The sequence below is a fragment of the Gadus macrocephalus genome, chromosome 1 (genome assembly GCF_031168955.1).
Source record: "Gadus macrocephalus chromosome 1, ASM3116895v1".
In the NCBI taxonomy this organism is placed as follows: Eukaryota; Metazoa; Chordata; class Actinopteri; order Gadiformes; family Gadidae; genus Gadus; species Gadus macrocephalus.
The window spans coordinates 19,854,976-19,870,667 of record NC_082382.1 but is presented as its reverse complement, the minus strand read 5'-3'; the positions used below and the strand labels follow the sequence as shown (position 1 = coordinate 19,870,667).

General features: G+C 43.5%; 1 protein-coding gene across 1 annotated transcript; it reads left to right on the top strand.

Moving 5' to 3' along the window:
- Window positions 1–3,261: 3,261 nt before the first annotated feature.
- LOC132457613 (myosin heavy chain, fast skeletal muscle-like) lies at window positions 3,262–13,839 on the top strand. Its single transcript, XM_060051873.1, has 41 exons — window positions 3,262–3,371; window positions 3,929–3,970; window positions 4,098–4,316; window positions 4,405–4,548; window positions 4,643–4,799; window positions 4,885–4,912; window positions 4,995–5,112; window positions 5,201–5,293; window positions 5,380–5,443; window positions 5,521–5,619; window positions 5,808–5,911; window positions 6,029–6,167; window positions 6,306–6,424; window positions 6,581–6,730; window positions 6,821–6,991; window positions 7,083–7,383; window positions 7,491–7,561; window positions 7,660–7,747; window positions 7,851–7,968; window positions 8,066–8,189; window positions 8,279–8,415; window positions 8,499–8,754; window positions 8,845–9,087; window positions 9,165–9,341; window positions 9,441–9,586; window positions 9,697–9,787; window positions 9,872–10,261; window positions 10,349–10,475; window positions 10,620–10,738; window positions 10,856–11,052; window positions 11,145–11,328; window positions 11,420–11,585; window positions 11,701–11,825; window positions 11,913–12,221; window positions 12,329–12,532; window positions 12,649–12,774; window positions 12,865–13,035; window positions 13,118–13,222; window positions 13,327–13,422; window positions 13,518–13,649; window positions 13,743–13,839. Exons 3-41 carry the CDS (start codon window positions 4,110–4,112, stop codon window positions 13,758–13,760), a joined length of 5,814 nt encoding a protein of 1,937 aa, XP_059907856.1. The 5' UTR covers window positions 3,262–3,371; window positions 3,929–3,970; window positions 4,098–4,109; the 3' UTR covers window positions 13,761–13,839.
- The last annotated feature ends 1,853 nt before the right edge of the window (window positions 13,840–15,692 follow it).

The following is a 15,692-nucleotide window of genomic DNA, read 5'->3' as shown; positions in this document are numbered from 1 at the left end:
CTAACATCAGTGCCTCATTGGACCACATATTTGTAGTGTTTACACCGATACTGAATAGCTTCTACTTCTACACCCGGCACAGTTATAACTATAAGGCAGGGATGGGCAACTGGCGGCCCGCGGGCCGCATACGGCCCGCATCCTCACTCAGTCAGGCCCACACATAATTAAAAAAAAGAAGAAGAATTTATTGAGTTACAGAAAACTCGGTCAAGAAAGATGAGAAGAATTCATAGAATTCAAAGGCAAACCCATGCGTCTAGTATGCTTAGAAATGATATCAGTTATTAAAGATATCCACTTAAGTCGCCACTACAACTACTACAACTGCAATGAATATCATGCTTGTTAGGTTTGAGTTCATTGAGTTGTTGCACATAATGTTGGGCCACAGTTTTTCAGTTTTGTGACATCATTGAATGATGATGTATGTGAGCCCTTTTCACTGATAAAAATACTGACCATTCATGTGGCTGTTTGAGCATGGAAAACATGAAATGAATGTATGTTGGTTCAATTAACATACCCTACATAGGTTATGATTCTGGAAGATTTTTTAGGTAGTGGCCATCCCCAAAATGCACCAGAATACAGGAAATCATATCTACCAAATTCAAAATTGTGTAGCTTCTCTCAGCTCACAATTAGTTGAAGTGTGCAGTCATGTTGCCCTCTGATGGTTATGTTGAAAAATGTGGCCCTCTTTATCATGAAAGTTGCCCATCCCTGCTATAAGGGTTTGAGACAAGTCAGACTATTCTTTACTGAAGAGTTACCTTGGTAAATCAGACCATGTGGGCGTGGTTTATTAACCATTTCGTCCATAACAGTATAGACTGCATTTTTACTGGATTCGCCAGAATCCAACACCTGTAGAGTGCATTTCCGTTTACCCCTTGTCTCTGAATAAACCACGTGTTGAACATGTGCCACTCTCTAAGTCAGTGCGGAAACCAGAGGATGAAAATTAGGATTCATAAATGTACTTCATCATTATACTAACCTGGCTCTGTTGTTCCACGTTAGGGCTACACGTTTTTGCCAACATGCTGCAGAAACTATCAATAAGAAAGATCTAAGGCTATTTTCGGACGGGCTAAAGCCCATCTGTTTTATTTCTGTTCACACCCCTGTCTGTGTTGTGTTGTGTCACATTAGCTGGTATGGCCGGGGGGGAAAGAGAGCATCGCCTACAGCCTATCTTGCGCCTACAGCCTATCAGCCTATATGAAAACCACTCAAGAGGTATTCATTGTACTGTTTGATTGACGCTGTTTGTCCAATTAGTCCGTCTTTCATGCTGTTGGTTTTGTTTCGGGGATGGCGTATTCCATGGAGGCAGACAGTGACATTGTTGGAAGTGTTTTACGAGGATCGTCTTCACCTGGAAAGGCAGAAGCCGCAGTGCTTTTATGATTTTCACTGCTGCGGAGGGGTTCACTTGGAGCCATAAAGTGGGGCAATGTATGACTCACTGCCACTTTGGGGGATTCGGTGGTCTATCAAAGTTAAAGTTAGTAATGGTCTACGGGTGTCAACTTGGCTTATCTTAAGTTACCCTCACACCTCATCAATGAAAGGATAACACGTAAACAAATAGAGCAGGCTATGTTAAATGAACCCACCTAGGCTACATCCATACAGACAGAACACAAGAGCAAACTAAATGGAAACAAAACGAAAAAAATACCAAACTCAATGTTTTGTATGAGCTCGGAATTAAGATATGTAATCAAGACCCAGGAGGGGTCCTTCCGTCAAACATCAAACCATTGCTCAATCACCAAGCTCCCAGAACACAAGGACCTTCCTGTCACAGCCACAGCTGTTGTGCTGTGTGTTCTCCCCCTGTGTCTGTCTCTGTGCTGTGTGTTCTCCCCCTGTGTCTGTCTCTGTGCTGTGCCGGGCACGCCTCAACTATTCAAGCCTGGCCTGCATCAGCTCATCAACTCCCCTTCAAACACACCTGGTTTCCCTGCAGTCGTCCCCAGATCGGACTCTGAACTTCAGTGGTAGATATTCGTAGCTGGCGCCAGTATTACAGTAACACTTACTACTCCTGTTGCAATCTCGTATCTATTATTTGTTTCCGTTTGCCTTTTGTTCTGTGGATCAACACCTCCAGCCTGGAAGCTCCCCACTCTCCTACATACCCCCTGCCTCACCCCTGGTCTGCTCCAAATAAACCCTTCATACTCCAACTCCAGTCCTGTCTCTGTGTTCTGCTCTTGGGTCAAACAGAACTGTAACACTTTCTTTCATGTATGAACGACATGTGATCAATCACACACACACACACACACACACACACACACACACACACACACACACACACACACACACACACACACACACACACACACACACACACACACACACACACACACACACACACACACACACAAGGTTCTACCTGAAACCCAACAGGGACATTTCTATTTATTTATTTTTAGCTTAATTTTTTGTTCATCCTAAATCGTCATACAATTTTTTTGATTTTACACCAGCAAGTGTATTTTATAGGTATTTATATATTTGTGTATTTGTATGTATATGTTCAATGTCTGTATGATACTATTGCTTGAACCCTTAGATCTTTTATTCAAAATCGAACTCCATTGTATTAAATTATATTTTTTCAGTTCAACGTTAACATTAATTATGGTAATTACCAATCTTTTATGCATAGATATATGTCACAAAACACCATAGCAGTGGGTCGGTCATTGTGTCATACTCAGGCATGAAGCCATATAGTGGATAAGCCGCTTCCATCCCTTAAGCAACCCCAAAGGACATCGCCGGTTATGGTCGCAATGCTGCAATCCCATTAATAAACACTGACCACATTTATTAATAGACTGTACATTTGGATTTCCACTAATTCAGTTACTTTACAGTATCCAGAGATTATTTGAAATAAATATTAAAGAGGTTTGAAATCTTATATTTATGTTTAATTTAATATTACATTTTATAGACATTATATATCTGGATATGCATAATTTGTGTGAGAACCAATTATTTAGCCACACTTAAAGTGCACAGTATTGATCGTTGAGACTTGAGTTGTGTTATAGCTAATAATAGACCTGAATAATGTCTTTTCTTTTACACTTCAACACAAATCCCCCAAAGTGAACATCATCCGTGGGCATCCACAGCCAACGCCTCTATCAGACCCTCCCTTTCCGCGATTGTTAGCAACCCCAAAATGCACCCACGTCTCCATGTGAAATGAATATGAAGATGTAACTGAGCCTATTGAGAGCATGCCCATATTGAGGATGTGTGTGCTCTGCAGAATCGCCCCTATATAAGAATGGGGAGACTGAGGGGACGCAAGGAAGATCAAGACGTTCCACCTAGGGGTAAGTCTGTCGCTCTGTGCTGCAGCTGCTGCCAGCAGTGTTGGGGACCAGCTGGAGCGTTGTGGATACTTTAAGGCTCATGTCGCATGTGTTTGTTGCAATGTAAAACCCTGCATGGATACGGATGAGGATGACGATAACAGTGGTAATGATGAGTATTTTAAATAATAATTATTTGATTGAAAGAAGTACAGTATGCTTGCTCTATGCTTACGTTAAACTTAATTTACTCTGTATTAACTATATTAACAAGTTTAAATCTCACAGATGAATGCAATAAGACGATAGCAATAACAGCAATAATAAAAGAATACTGAATTATTAGTTATGCTACTTGGTATTTCTGCATTGTTATAAGCAAGGCATTTATATAGCAACCTTCCATCACAAAGGCCATTCATAGTGCTTTACATAGGTAGGGATACAATTTAATTCAAGTATCATATTATTGTGGTATAAACTAAAATGTTAAAAGAAGGTATTTAACAAAAACATTTATTACTAACATTTATAACACAATTCAAACATAACTGGTATGCAATATTATTCTACCTTAGGAAGAACACTTGGACAGTTCCTCTGTGACTGGGAAACCAAACGTGAGTTTCTAAGCCGATTTATTTTATAATGAAGGATTATAAATTGATCAATTCAGCACAGAGGTTTGATTTGAATGACACATCTCTGTCACTGAACGTGAAAGACTAACTCTCCATCTTCTTCCAGTAAGCAGCCGCCATGAGCACGGACGCGGAGATGGCCCTCTACGGGAAGGCCGCCATATACCTTCGTAAGCCAGAGAGGGAGAGGATCGAGGCCCAGAGCAAGCCCTTTGACGCCAAGTCCGCCGGTTACGTGGCTGACGCGAAGGAAATGTACCTCAAGTGCACCATCGTCAAGAAGGATGGCGCCAAAGTCACCGTGAAACTGCTGGACACCCAGGAGGTACGTCACAGTTCAAATCAAGGATCTCTCTAGTTAGTTGTGAAAGTTTCAAGATTTAAAATAACAAAATATCCGTTCCATCTTTTAGGAGAGGACAGTCAAGGAGGATGATGTCACACAAATGAATCCTCCCAAGTATGACAAGATTGAGGACATGGCCATGATGACCTATCTCAATGAAGCCTCTGTGTTGTATAACCTCAAAGAGCGTTATGCAGCATGGATGATCTACGTAAGATAGATAGCCTGCTCTGTAAAATGCAGCATACTCATAAGAAGTACTGACAGAAGCGTTTAGGTGTTCATTGCCATGTTATTCCCTTCAGACCTACTCTGGGCTGTTCTGCGCCACTGTAAACCCCTACAAGTGGCTCCCAGTGTACGACTCAGATGTCGTAGCTGCCTACAGAGGAAAGAAGCGTATGGAGGCTCCACCCCACATCTTCTCTGTCTCTGACAATGCCTACCAGTTCATGGCTACCGGTATGTCTAACTTTGATAATAATACAAATCAACACACGGTCCTACAGATCTTCATGTCTAACATGGATTATTTTTTCTTCTACAGATAGAGAAAATCAGTCTGTCTTGATCACGTAAGTTCTGCTTCGGTTCAACCCGGTGTGTTTAAAAGATACAGTTGAGAACTTTATATTAAAAACATATTTCTATACACAGTGGAGAATCCGGTGCTGGAAAGACTGTGAACACCAAGCGTGTCATCCAGTACTTTGCCACAATCTCAGTTGGTGGTGGTAGTGGTGGAGAGGCAAAGAAGAAGGAAAACAAAATGGGGGTACGAAATCACTAGTTCACTGGACAACTGTTCACTCTGGACTCGTTGCACTGCTCCTCTCATTCTCTCTCACCATGTGAAACTACAGGGATCTCTAGAGGACCAGATCATCGCTGCCAACCCCCTGCTGGAGGCCTACGGTAATGCCAAGACCGTGAGAAATGACAACTCCTCTCGCTTTGTAAGTATGGAGCACTTCAGCCTGTACATCTTCAGCCACTTGATTGATCATTAGGAAGGACTATAACCAAATTTTATCCAAAACAGGGTAAATTCATCAGGATCCATTTCAATACTAGTGGCAAACTGGCTAGTGCTGATATTGAGACATGTAAGTATCCATTTCAGATGGTGAATAGATTTCAACACTTGGATGAATAGTTTTTCATTAATGATGTATTCTTATAGATCTGCTGGAGAAGTCTAGAGTGACATTCCAGCTGCCAGATGAGAGAGGCTACCACATCTTCTACCAGATGATGACCAACCACAAGCCTGAGATCATTGGTAAGATGGATGATCAAGAGCCTTGTAACACAACGCTATGGCAAGAGAGCCTATAGCAGTGAACAAGCTTCTTATTGGTACTTCATCTCAGGAACTGTACATTGTAAAGCAAGGTGTATTACATGAAGACAAAATCAACTACTAACTACATGCAAAATCTAACCATGGAGTCCTGTTTTGATCTCCAGAAATGACGCTCATCAGCTCCAACCCCTACGACTTCCCCATGTGCAGTATGGGTCAGATCACTGTGGCTAGTATCGATGACAAAGAGGAGCTGGATGCTACTGATGTGAGCTTGACTTCCAGTACACTTGCATCTCTTTCCAAAGATGCTTTAGTAGTAGTAGTTGCTATGCAATAACACGTCTTCATGACTAAAATGAAAAATGTTTTCTTTTAAATACAGGCTGCTATTGACATTCTGGGCTTCAGTCATGATGAGAAGTTGGGCATCTACAAGTTCACTGGTGCAGTGCTTCACCACGGTAACATGAAGTTCAAGCAGAAGCAGCGTGAGGAGCAGGCTGAGCCAGACGGCAATGAGGGCGAGTACCTTTCCTGTTAAATACTGCTCAAGTTTAGATTGATTTAGATAAAAAAATTACAAAGTTGTCAAATGTTGTATGAGATGTGACAGTAGCCTGTAAACTGTGCCATAAATATAGTCCATGTTTCTTTCACAGAGGCTGACAAAATCGCCTACCTGCTGGGCCTGAACTCAGCTGATATGCTGAAGGCTCTCTGCTACCCCAGAGTGAAGGTTGGCAACGAGTACGTCACCAAGGGTCAGACTGTACCTCAGGTAACCAAGATAACACGAAAAGATATAAAGAATTTGAGTTGACTGCTGATTTTGACTGTCAAGTCTGATTCCATTAGATCACCTTTATCAGGAAATCCAAGCTAGCAAAACAATATTCAATGTAATGATGCCCTGCAATTTCTGCTTTTCTACAAGGTCCAAAACTCAGTGAGTGCCCTGGCCAAGTCTATCTATGAGAAGATGTTCTTGTGGATGGTCATCCGCATCAACGAGATGCTGGACACCAAGCAAGCAAGACAGTACTTCATTGGAGTGCTGGATATCGCTGGTTTTGAGATCTTTAATGTGAGCTGATCATTAACTCATCTTTTTTTCAAACATTTCTGGATTTCAACTTCTCATTGATCTGAGATTAAACGTCTTTCAAACTAATAGTTCAACAGCATGGAGCAGCTGTGCATCAACTTCACCAATGAGAAACTGCAACAGTTCTTCAACCACCACATGTTCGTCCTGGAGCAAGAGGAGTACAAGAAGGAGGGTATCATCTGGGAGTTCATTGACTTCGGCATGGACTTGGCTGCCTGCATTGAGCTTATTGAGAAGGTACACAATGATATTCTGAGATGATCCGAGCATTCATGGACTGTTCCAAACGGACCTTACCATAACACTTTGTGTGTTTTCTTCTACTCAGCCAATGGGCATCTTCTCCATCCTTGAAGAGGAGTGCATGTTCCCCAAGGCCTCAGATGTGACCTTCAAGGCCAAGCTGTACGACCAGCATCTTGGCAAAACCAAAGCATTTGAGAAGCCCAAGCCTGCCAAAGGCAAGGCTGAGGCCCACTTCTCCCTGGTGCACTACGCTGGAACTGTGGACTACAACATCAACGGCTGGCTGGACAAGAACAAGGACCCCCTGAATGACTCTGTGGTTCAACTCTACCAGAAGTCTGGAAACAAACTGCTGCCTGTCCTGTATCCCCCCGTAGTGGAAGGTACAATATCAATTGGAATATGGACTATGATGTTAATTTCAACTATAATGTACATGAACTTTTGTCACTTAAAAAACAAATATGAAAATCCTTCTGTTTGATACCAGAGGTTGGCGGTGCAAAGAAGGGCGCCAAGAAGAAGGGTGGTTCCATGCAAACCGTGTCTTCACAGTTCAGGGTATTATTTTATGTTTGCCTCGACCAGATCTAATGCCATTTCATGAATATATCTATCATTGTCTTCATGTTTTTGCACTTAACGTCTTGTATCTACAGGAGAATCTGGGCAAGCTGATGACCAACTTGAGGAGCACCCATCCTCACTTTGTGCGTTGCCTGATTCCAAATGAGTCAAAGACTCCAGGTACAATTACACTAGTACCATTGTGTTAAGGTTTGGTGAAGAAGCTTATTGGTCATGAATTATTTAACGGCATTATTAATTATGTGCAAATACATATTAACAGGTCTTATGGAGAACTTCCTGGTTATCCATCAGCTGAGGTGTAACGGTGTACTGGAGGGTATCAGAATCTGCAGAAAGGGCTTCCCCAGCAGAATCCTCTACGCTGACTTCAAGCAGAGGTAACCATTAATGAACAATCATACGCTACTATGGGCTTGGAAAATCCACATTGTGAGAATATGATAACAAACATCACCATGGCCCCTCTCATCTAAGGTACAAAGTACTGAATGCCAGCGTCATCCCTGAGGGACAGTTTATTGACAACAAGAAGGCTTCTGAGAAGCTGCTTGGCTCAATTGACGTGAACCATGAGGAGTACAAATTTGGCCACACCAAGGTAAACACCAAACACTCTTCTGTATTCGATATATTGAGGAGTTTTCAGGCAAAACCTGAATGCATGACCATTTGCCATCTCCTTCCAAGGTGTTCTTCAAGGCTGGCCTGCTCGGTCAACTTGAGGAGATGCGAGATGACAAGCTGGCAATCCTGGTCACAATGACTCAGGCTCTCGCCCGGGGATATGTCATGAGGAAGGAGTTTATCAAGATGATGGAGAGGAGGCAAGTTGAAGATTCTGGTAGCGATAGTCTTAACACAATGTGTATACTTATTGTTACTAATTTTGGCTAACTTTTTTCAATAGGGAAGCCATCTACACAATTCAGTACAACATCCGCTCATTCATGAATGTCAAACACTGGCCGTGGATGAAGGTGTACTACAAGATCAAGCCTCTTCTGAAGAGTGCTGAGACTGAGAAGGAGCTTTCCCAGATGAAGGAGAACTATGAAAAGATGAAGACAGACCTGGCCACGGCCCTGACAAAGAAGAAGGAACTGGAGGAGAAGATGGTCTCTCTTCTGCAGGAGAAAAATGATCTGCAGCTGCAAGTGGCATCTGTACGTGTGATACCTGTTGATATGTTTACCACAAAATGATTGGGAGAATCCATGGAAATGTTCATGAATTTGTTTTGTATTGTGAAACAGGAAGGAGATAACCTGTCAGATGCTGAGGAAAGATGTGAGGGACTTATCAAGAACAAGATCCAGATGGAGGCCAAACTAAAGGAGACATGTGAGAGACTGGAGGACGAGGAGGAGATGAATGCTGAGCTGACTGCCAAGAAGAGGAAGCTGGAGGATGAATGCTCTGAGCTCAAGAAGGACATTGATGACCTGGAGCTTACCTTGGCCAAAGTGGAGAAGGAGAAACACGCCACTGAGAACAAGGTTTGTGAAGATACAATCCATCTGAGGATGAAGATTTTGAACCATTGCGTGCCAACACCTTCTGTCCTGCATATTAGGTGAAGAACCTGACTGAGGAGATGGCCTCTCAGGATGAGAGCGTTGCCAAGCTGTCAAAGGAGAAGAAAGCCCTCCAAGAGGCACACCAGCAGACCCTTGATGACCTGCAGGCAGAGGAAGACAAAGTCAACACTCTGACCAAGGCCAAGTCCAAGCTGGAACAGCAAGTGGATGATGTACGTTCATTTGATGATATAATATTCATATAAATTTATAGAGGTATATGCATTGTATAATAGAGTTGTATTGTAACAAACAAATGTTGAAATATGAAGCTTGAAGGTTCTCTGGAGCAAGAGAAGAAGCTTCGTATGGACCTTGAGAGAGCCAAGCGAAAGCTTGAGGGTGATCTGAAACTTGCTCAGGAATCCCTCATGGACCTTGAGAATGATAAGCAGCAGTCTGATGAAAGGATCAAGAAGTAAATATATATTTGCAATTATTCATAATATACAAAATACTAACCATGCAATTTGAGAGGTGTGTTTCATTTTCATTATTCATCAAAAAATAACCTTGTGAATTTTACAGGAAGGACTTTGAAAACAGCCAACTTCTGAGCAGGATTGAGGATGAGCAGATCATGGGCCTCCAGCTTCAGAAGAAGATCAAGGAGCTTCAGGTGAGCCTGCGTTGTCGAGTTCATCCCCAATTTGAAAATGTGTTTTTCTGTATTAATTCCCTCATCCCCATCTCTCATTCCTAGGCCCGCATTGAGGAGCTAGAGGAAGAGATTGAGGCTGAGCGTGCTGCTCGTGCCAAGGTTGAGAAGCAGAGAGCTGACCTCTCCAGGGAACTTGAGGAGATCAGTGAGAGGCTCGAGGAGGCCGGGGGAGCCACTTCTGCTCAGATTGAGATGAACAAGAAGCGCGAGGCTGAGTTCCAGAAGCTGCGTCGTGATCTGGAGGAGTCCACCCTGCAGCATGAAGCCACTGCCGCTGCTCTGCGCAAGAAGCAGGCGGACAGCGTCGCAGAGCTGGGAGAGCAGATCGACAACCTCCAGCGCGTCAAACAGAAGCTGGAGAAGGAGAAGAGCGAATTCAAGATGGAGATCGACGACCTCTCCAGCAACATGGAAGCTGTTGCCAAGGCGAAGGTAAAATTGAGTTAATGCATATATTGTAAAACAAAATAAGAGCCAAGTTGGCAAAACATACTCACCTAAACAAATGCCAATGACCAGGGTAACCTTGAGAAGATGTGCCGTACTCTGGAGGACCAGCTCAGTGAGCTCAAGTCTAAGAATGACGAGAACGTCCGCCAGATGAATGATGCCAGCGCTCAGAGGGCGAGGCTGCTCACTGAGAATGGTGAGTTCATTCACCTTCTACTCTTATGGCTGAATTTGTTGACAGATACGGATTACTTTCTTGATCCAAGATTAATTGATTTAGTTGCACTACGTATTCAACATACTTCTATGTGAAAACCCATTCAAATCTTCTCCTAAACAGGTGAGTTTGGTCGTCAGCTTGAGGAGAAAGAAGCCCTTGTGTCCCAGCTGACCAGAGGCAAGCAGGCCTTCACACAGCAGTTGGAGGAGCTGAAGAGACATGTTGAGGAGGAGGTTAAGGTAGGCCATAATAAATAAAACATTAAACTGGAAATAATAATTGAAAAGTGGATTTATTAATTTGCTGTTGTGAAGATACGTGTCCCTAATTGCAGATTTCAAATTCCTCTCTTGTAGGCCAAGAATGCTCTTGCTCATGGTGTGCAATCCGCCCGCCACGACTGTGACCTCCTGAGGGAGCAGTTTGAGGAGGAGCAGGAGGCCAAGGCTGAGCTGCAGCGGGGGATGTCCAAGGCCAACGGCGAGGTGGCTACGTGGAGGAGCAAGTATGAAACTGATGCCATCCAGCGCACTGAGGAGCTGGAGGAGGCCAAGTGAGTCAAATGTACTGGTTTATTGTCGGTTTCATTTAAAAAAATACAATTCAGTTCCTCAATCATTATTGTTATTATTATTATTATGAAAGGAAAAAGCTGGCTCAGCGCCTTCAGGATGCTGAGGAGCAGATTGAGGCTACCAACTCCAAGTGTGCCTCTCTGGAGAAGACCAAGCAGAGACTCTTGGGTGAGGTGGAGGACCTCATGATTGATGTGGAGAGGGCTAACGGACTGGCTGCCAACCTTGACAAGAAGCAGAGGAACTTTGACAAGGTAATACTGCTCTCTCTTTGGGGTTTTACACTGTCAACAAAGCATCATGTTAGAGAGCCAGATCTATGATATTATGTATTATGTTATTCAGGTTCTGGCAGAGTGGAAGCAGAAGTATGAGGAGGGACAGGCAGAGCTTGAGGGGTCCCTGAAAGAGACTCGTTCTCTCAGCACTGAGCTTTTCAAGATGAAGAACTCCTACGAGGAAACTCTGGATCATCTGGAGACACTGAAGCGCGAGAACAAGAACCTGCAGCGTAAGTTCTCCAATGAGCACAACATATCCTTTACACATTTCAGCCACATGCTGGACATACAGATATAGAACTCTGCATAACTTACTTGAAAGTACACATATTTTACCTTCTACAGAGGAGATCTCTGACTTGACCGAACAACTTGGTGAGACTGGTAAGAGCATCCATGAGCTGGAGAAGGCCAAGAAGCAGACGGAGATTGAGAAGTCTGAGATCCAAACAGCCCTGGAGGAAGCTGAGGTGAAGCCTCAATATGTATTTCCCATAAAATATGCACAATTTCAAAATGGCCAACACTTCATTTAACAGTCAATACAATATTTATAGGGAACTCTGGAGCATGAAGAGTCCAAGCTCCTGCGTATCCAACTGGAGCTCAACCAGGTCAAGGGTGAGGTTGACAGGAAATTGGCTGAGAAGGATGAGGAGATGGAGCAGATCAAGAGGAACAGCCAGAGGCTACTTGACTCCATGCAGACTACTCTGGATGCTGAGGTCAGGAGCAGGAATGATGCCCTGAGAATCAAGAAGAAGATGGAGGGAGACCTGAACGAGATGGAGATCCAGCTGAGCCATGCCAACCGCCAGGCTGCTGAGGCCCAGAAGCAGCTGAGGAACGTGCAGGGACAACTCAAGGTACAGGACTCCAGTCCACTGTTAAGACCGATGTTTGTATTCCACCAATCAAAACACTGGTTTAGCATGTGATATTAATCACGATGTCCTCCTGCTGATCATTTCAGGATGCCCAAATTCACCTCGACGATGCCATCAGAGCAGCAGATGACCTGAAGGAGCAAGCTGCCATGGTGGAGCGTAGGAACGGCCTCATGATGGCTGAGCTTGAGGAGCTGAGGGCAGCTCTGGAACAGACAGAGAGAGGCCGCAAAGTGGCTGAGACTGAGCTGGTGGATGCTAGCGAGCGTGTTGGACTGCTGCACTCCCAGGTTATTCCCTTAAAAAACTGCTCAAACGATCACAAAAACATTCTCTATTTGTATGCATGACTGGCCAAAGTCAGTGCTCAGCTCGACTTAATGAAATGATCTATTATACTTTTTAGAACACAAGCCTTATCAACACAAAGAAGAAGCTTGAGTCTGACCTGGTCCAAGTCCAGGGTGAGGTGGACGACTCCATTCAGGAAGCCAGGAATGCTGAGGAGAAGGCCAAGAAGGCCATCACTGATGTAGGTCGATCAAATATCTAAGGCCTTGTGTTTGAAAGATCATTGGTTACTTAAAGATGTTCCTGATTAACAATATGATTACGATCTCAGGCTGCCATGATGGCTGAGGAGCTGAAGAAAGAGCAGGATACTAGCTCTCACCTGGAGAGGATGAAGAAGAACCTGGAGGTCACAGTGAAGGACCTGCAGCACCGCCTGGATGAGGCTGAGAACCTGGCCCTGAAGGGTGGCAAGAAGCAGATCCAGAAACTGGAGTCCCGGGTAAGAGAATGTCCCACAGATCTATGTGTACTTCCAGACCATCAGGAAGTGAGTGTAATCGAATGCGATTGATTTCTAAAAGGTACGCGAGCTGGAGTCCGAGGTTGAGGCTGAACAGAGACGTGGAGCAGACGCTGTTAAAGGTGTCCGCAAATATGAGAGGAGAGTGAAGGAACTCTCATACCAGGTATACCATACATATCACTTAGAGCTTCTATTTTGAAGGATTACTTTTGAAAAGAAACCACCTCTCCACCTTTTAAATTTCCTTTTCCTTGACCGACACTTTAGACTGAGGAGGACAAAAAGAATATCTGCAGGCTCCAGGATCTGGTTGACAAGCTGCAGCTGAAGGTGAAGGCCTACAAGAGGCAGTCTGAGGAAGCGGTAAGCCAACCCTAACCTATGCTTCATGAATATGGTTGTGACCTGGCTTTCAGTGGATCCCATTGAAACCTAACACATTGTGAACGGTCCAACAGGAGGAGCAGGCCAACTCCTACCTGTCCAAGAGCAGGAAGGTTCAGCATGAGCTGGAGGAGGCTGAGGAGCGGGCTGACATCGCTGAGTCTCAGGTCAACAAGCTGAGGGCTAAGAGCCGCGATACTGGCAAGGTAACCTCCTCACCCTCACTGGTACTTCTTCATGACCCAAACATTCACTCTTGAACATATGTACATCTAACCAACTTTTTTTCCTTTTCACAGACAAAGGACGAAGAATAAGATCGCTTGTTGAGAAATCCCGGGCGTCATACAATATGACGACGGTATTGGCAACGTAGAATAAAAAGCTTACTCATTATCCTTTTGTGTCCTTTGTCGTTTATTGCTCAATGTCTCCATTATTCAGGCTCATAAAATAAAAGCCATACAGAATGTGGGCGCAGTAGAAGATAACATGACAGGAAACGGTTGATTCCATGAACATAGCTGGAGTCATAGTACACTCGAATACACTGTGTACACTACACATGATTCTGAGCAGTACAATACAAGACCTGCACAATGCTTCATTAGCTGAGCTTGTGGAGTTACAGACATGAGAAGGAATACTATGGCTTAGCTGACCAATAGGAAGCTACAATAAATAAAACAGGATATCGAGTCATCACACAATAGAATATAAATTAAGACTATTAATCCCAAAGGGAAAAATCTTTAGGTATCAATACAACATATGCTAAATAATGTATAAAAACACACCATATACAATATTACAGTATACAATAGATGGGACACAGACACGCCAGTGACTTAAATACTAAAACATAGTCATTCATCATTCACTTGTCTGAGCCTCCAACACATTCGAGATACCAGTAACACTCTGAATTACTGGTGTGTCCAGTACGAACCCAAGAGGACCTAACTATACCATACAACTGTGCCAACAATGATAACAACGAGGCCTATAAATGTGAGAGGCCATGACATTAAAGAGCCTACGGGAACGTCAAGGTTAAAGGGCACTTGAGACCTGAGATTAGCCCAGCGAGTTCAACATTGCAAGCTAAAGACCTGATGACACATAAAGTAAACAGTGCAGCAAAGACCCAGTCACAAATACTCACCAAAGGGATACGATTGTACTATCAGTTTCAACTTGAACCTCGCCTACCAAAATAATCTTGTCAAAAGTAAAATCATGGCAAATGAAGAAGGGGAAAAAAAATAGTTGGCCAATCAGTTAACCAAGTTGCAAGTGGTAAACCGGGTTGATCAACAAAAACAAACATGAACGGTAACACCATTGCTGATTTAGTCTCATGAATTGTAACACCTTAAGTGAGTAATTAAAGTTATTGAAGGTACAGAGGTGAAGAGCAGAGGTTAGACTGGAGCTAGCTTGAAATATCAATGCTTTCATATTGTACCCCTCATGTATTGAAACTGAAAACAGTAGGCAGTGAGAAAAGCCTCAAGTAAAGTTAAGTGCTCATTTGGGATAGATAGATAGATAGATAGATAAAACTTTATAAATCCCAGAGTTGGGAAATTCTTGTGTTACATACAGCAGCAGTCAAGGAAGAGATACAAAGTATAATATAATACCACAAAGTAGTGGTAAAGTAATGCTACGGAAATGCTTAAAGAAATGCAAAGTAAATGCTGAAGTGATGACAAACAGAACAAACAGGGAAAACAGGCTACCAATGGCTGCCGGCACAAAGGAGCGCCTGAAGAACTTGGGGGGGAAGCAAATCTGTGGCTGAGGGACGTACACCCCATCTGCCACAGCTCATGGGGACAGTTTTGGAACAGTGAGGGATCTGGGAGGCGTGGTGGGTGTCATCGCTGCCGAGCGGTGCTAATCAGACCCCCCTGGTGACTGTGTGCCTGTCTCCCTGCGTCATAGACAACACGGCCAGCTCAAGACTGGCTATGATTTTTCAGTGTTCAACTTCATATATTTTTGCAAAGATTGCTTTTGTTTACTTTCTGAGGCAATTGAACTATAATATATAATATAATCATAATTGGGTTAGCCCTTACCAAAATGTATTTTAACAGTTTTCCACTGCCATAGCTGTGGAAATAATTTGTAACCTTCTATCGGTGATGAGCAGAGCGGAACCCCTTTAGCGGATCACCTGTTAGGACCAACACGGTTCTCAATTTGCTCTCTCAAAAAAGATGGAGAAAAATTATGGAGAA

What these genes read in the sequence shown, in the direction of transcription:
- LOC132457613 (XM_060051873.1), top strand. Translation starts at nt 4,110, where the DNA reads ATGAGCACGGACGCGGAGATGGCCCTCTACGGGAAGGCCGCCATATAC. An exon ending in AGGGTCAGACTGTACCTCAG is followed by an intron (nt 6,425 to 6,580) that starts GTAACCAAGATA and finishes CTTTTCTACAAG; the next exon opens with GTCCAAAACTCAGTGAGTGC. An exon ending in AAATGAGTCAAAGACTCCAG is followed by an intron (nt 7,748 to 7,850) that starts GTACAATTACAC and finishes ACATATTAACAG; the next exon opens with GTCTTATGGAGAACTTCCTG.